Raw genomic sequence first — 2,797 nt, forward strand, 5'->3', positions numbered from 1 at the left:
GGAACTCAGACTGAGACATCATGGGCTCTTAAAGGAGCCGCAGAGAGGTTGAGATCCGGAGCCGCAGAGGTTCCGATCCGGAGCCGTAGAAGTTCCGATCCGGAGCCGCAGAGGTTCCGATCCGGAGCCGCTCCGAGGTTCCGATCCGAGGTTCCGATCCGAGGTTCCGATCCGGAGCCGCTCCGAGGTTCCGATCCGGAGCCGCTCCGAGTTTTCCAATACATCAAATACATCAGTCAGTGTTAAAGTTCTTATGGTTCAACATCTCCAAACAGGATTTTAGCCTGAATTTAAAGGAACTCAGACTGAGACATCATGGGCTCTTAAAGGGCCGGTATCGTGTAAAATGTGTAAAAAAATCATGTTTTAATGTTTTTAATCAACAACATTCCTGCAGTGTTGCTCTGATTTTTTTCATGTTTGAGAAATACTGTAGTCTCCATGGCGACCATTCAACTGTTAAAACACTTAGGTGGACCTAGCCCCGCCTTCAAGGACAAAGCCCCTCCCCCACTCAGCTCCTCCAGACTAGCCAGCAGCAATTAGCAAACAGCTGCTGAGCTCATTAAAGGAGCTCAGAGCAGCGCTGGTAAAAATGTTAAAGGGTTAACAGAGGAGCCATGTTGGATGACTTCCTGGAGGCGGAGCTTCAGAGAGAGCAAGAGTTCTTAAAGAGACAGAAACCCGATTTCAAGATGTTAAATCAGGAAGTAAAATTTCTTATTTGATATTTATATTATTTTTACAACAACGAAAAGGTAATGGTACAGCGTTAACCCCAGGAGGCGGAGCTAAACCCCAGGAGGCGGAGCTAACCCTCAGGAGATGAAGCTAACCTCCAGGAGGCGGAGCTAAACCCCAGGAGGTGGAGCTAACCTCCAGGAGGCGGAGCTAACCCCCAGTAGGTGGGGCTAACCCCAGGAGGCGGAGTTTAACCTCAGGAGGCGGGGGTAACCTCCAGGAGGCGGGGCTAACCCCCAGTAGGCGGAGCTAAATCCCAGGAGGCGGAGTTTAACCCTGCATTGCTCCTGTTTTCCAGGGGAGCCCAGCACGGAGCGGGCCTGCGACACGCTGCTCATGTGCATCGTCACCGTCCTGAACCACGGCTTGAGAAACGGGGGAGGAGTGGGAGACGTCCTCCGTAAACCATCCAAAAACGTGAGGTCAAAGTTCAAATATCTGCACCAGAAAGTAGAGCAGATGATGATTTCTTTGTAAAACCTGGAGAACCTGAGAGTTTCTGCTGTTTTGTCGGATCTGCAGATGTCAGTCCAGTCGGTTTATTATCATTAATGAGGCTCTGCAGACAGTAAGGCTGCAGCAGAACCCGGTTCTGGACCGGTTTTGTTTAAGCGAGGTTCTGTCAGTAATGCGGGACCGGACCTGTGTGCAGGAGCCGCTGTTCCCGGCGCGCGTCGTCTACGACCTGCTCTTCTACTTCGTCGTCATCATCATCGTCCTCAACCTCATCTTCGGCGTCATCATCGACACGTTCGCCGACCTGCGGAGCGAGAAGCAGAAGAAGGAGGAGATCCTGAAGACCACGTGCTTCATCTGTGGTGCGTAGCGGTTCTGACCCGGTTCAGACCCGGTTCTGGTTCCGCTGAGTCGTGTCTGTCCCCTGCAGGTCTGGAGAGAGATAAGTTTGACAACAAGACGGTTTCGTTCGAGGAGCACATCAAGCTGGAGCACAACATCTGGAACTACCTGTACTTCATCGTTCTGGTCCGGGAGAAGAACCAGACGGATTACACGGGTCCAGAGAGCTACGTGGCCCACATGATCAAGGTACGGACCCGACCAGAACCCACCCGAACAGAGCCGACCCGACCCGGCCCGGCGGCCTCACCGTCTCCCTCTCTGTCCCAGAACAACAACCTGGACTGGTTCCCCCGGATGCAGGCCATGTCCCTGGTGGTAACCGACGGCGACGGGGAGCAGAACGAGATGCGGATGCTGCAGGACAAGCTGGCGTCGACCATGAAGGTGGTGACGACGCTGACGGGCCAGCTGAACGAGCTGAAGGAGCAGGTACCGGTTCTACTCCACCTGCAGAGGCGCCGGGGCCCGATGCCGGGCGTTAGCTCATTTAGCTAGCCGGCTAGCTAAATATTTAGCTAGCCGGCTAGCTAAATATTTAGCTGGCTAGCTAGCTAATTAGTGTGGTGCTAAATATTTAGCTTTTTAACTATTTATTTAGATTCAAATAAAATATTCAGCATCGAAGTGAATATTTAGCGAGCTAACCAAATATTGTGGACTTAAATATTTATTTTCAAACTATTTCTCTCGCTAACTAAATGTTTTGTTTTATAATTGTTTAACTACAAACTTTATAAATTAATGACATGGTGAAAATATGACTTTGAAATATTAACCCCATTTTTTATTTTTTAACAGCATAAATAACCCAAATTATTGCTGTTATTTTTGACTGTTTGCAATCGGCGCCCAAATAAGGACATCAGGATGCAGAATGTCCTGGAGACAAATGTGAATCATCAGTTGGTTAAACGGGACGTTGAACCTCCAGGTTCATCCACCTGAGCGGCAGGCAGGAAGTCAGCTGCAGGAGTGACGTGTGGACTTCCTGTGTGTGTGCAGATGACGGAGCAGAGGAAGAGGAAGCAGAGGATGGGCTTCGTGGACGTCCAGGGCGGAGCGAGCGGCGCCGTGCCGCCGAGCGCCGCCGGGGGAAACCATCAGATCTACAAATCCTAAAGAGACTGATCAGCATCCAGCTGGACTGATGCTGCTGCAGGAGCACACACACACACACACACACACACACACACAC

General features: G+C 50.9%; 1 protein-coding gene across 1 annotated transcript in view; it reads left to right on the forward strand.

Annotated features, from left to right (window-relative positions):
- itpr3 (inositol 1,4,5-trisphosphate receptor, type 3) overlaps window positions 1-2,791 on the forward strand; it is a 71,313-nt gene extending 68,522 nt beyond the window's left edge. Inside the window, exons 52-56 of the mRNA XM_017305661.1 lie at window positions 1,040-1,158; window positions 1,394-1,559; window positions 1,628-1,788; window positions 1,870-2,031; window positions 2,605-2,791. Of these exons, the coding sequence (XP_017161150.1) occupies window positions 1,040-1,158; window positions 1,394-1,559; window positions 1,628-1,788; window positions 1,870-2,031; window positions 2,605-2,721 (725 nt within the window). The 3' untranslated portion in view covers window positions 2,722-2,791. The remainder of the gene's footprint in view (window positions 1-1,039; window positions 1,159-1,393; window positions 1,560-1,627; window positions 1,789-1,869; window positions 2,032-2,604) is intronic.
- Window positions 2,792-2,797: the final 6 nt, after the last annotated feature.

This window comes from Poecilia reticulata, linkage group LG7 (genome assembly GCF_000633615.1).
Source record: "Poecilia reticulata strain Guanapo linkage group LG7, Guppy_female_1.0+MT, whole genome shotgun sequence".
Classification (NCBI taxonomy): domain Eukaryota; kingdom Metazoa; phylum Chordata; class Actinopteri; order Cyprinodontiformes; family Poeciliidae; genus Poecilia; species Poecilia reticulata.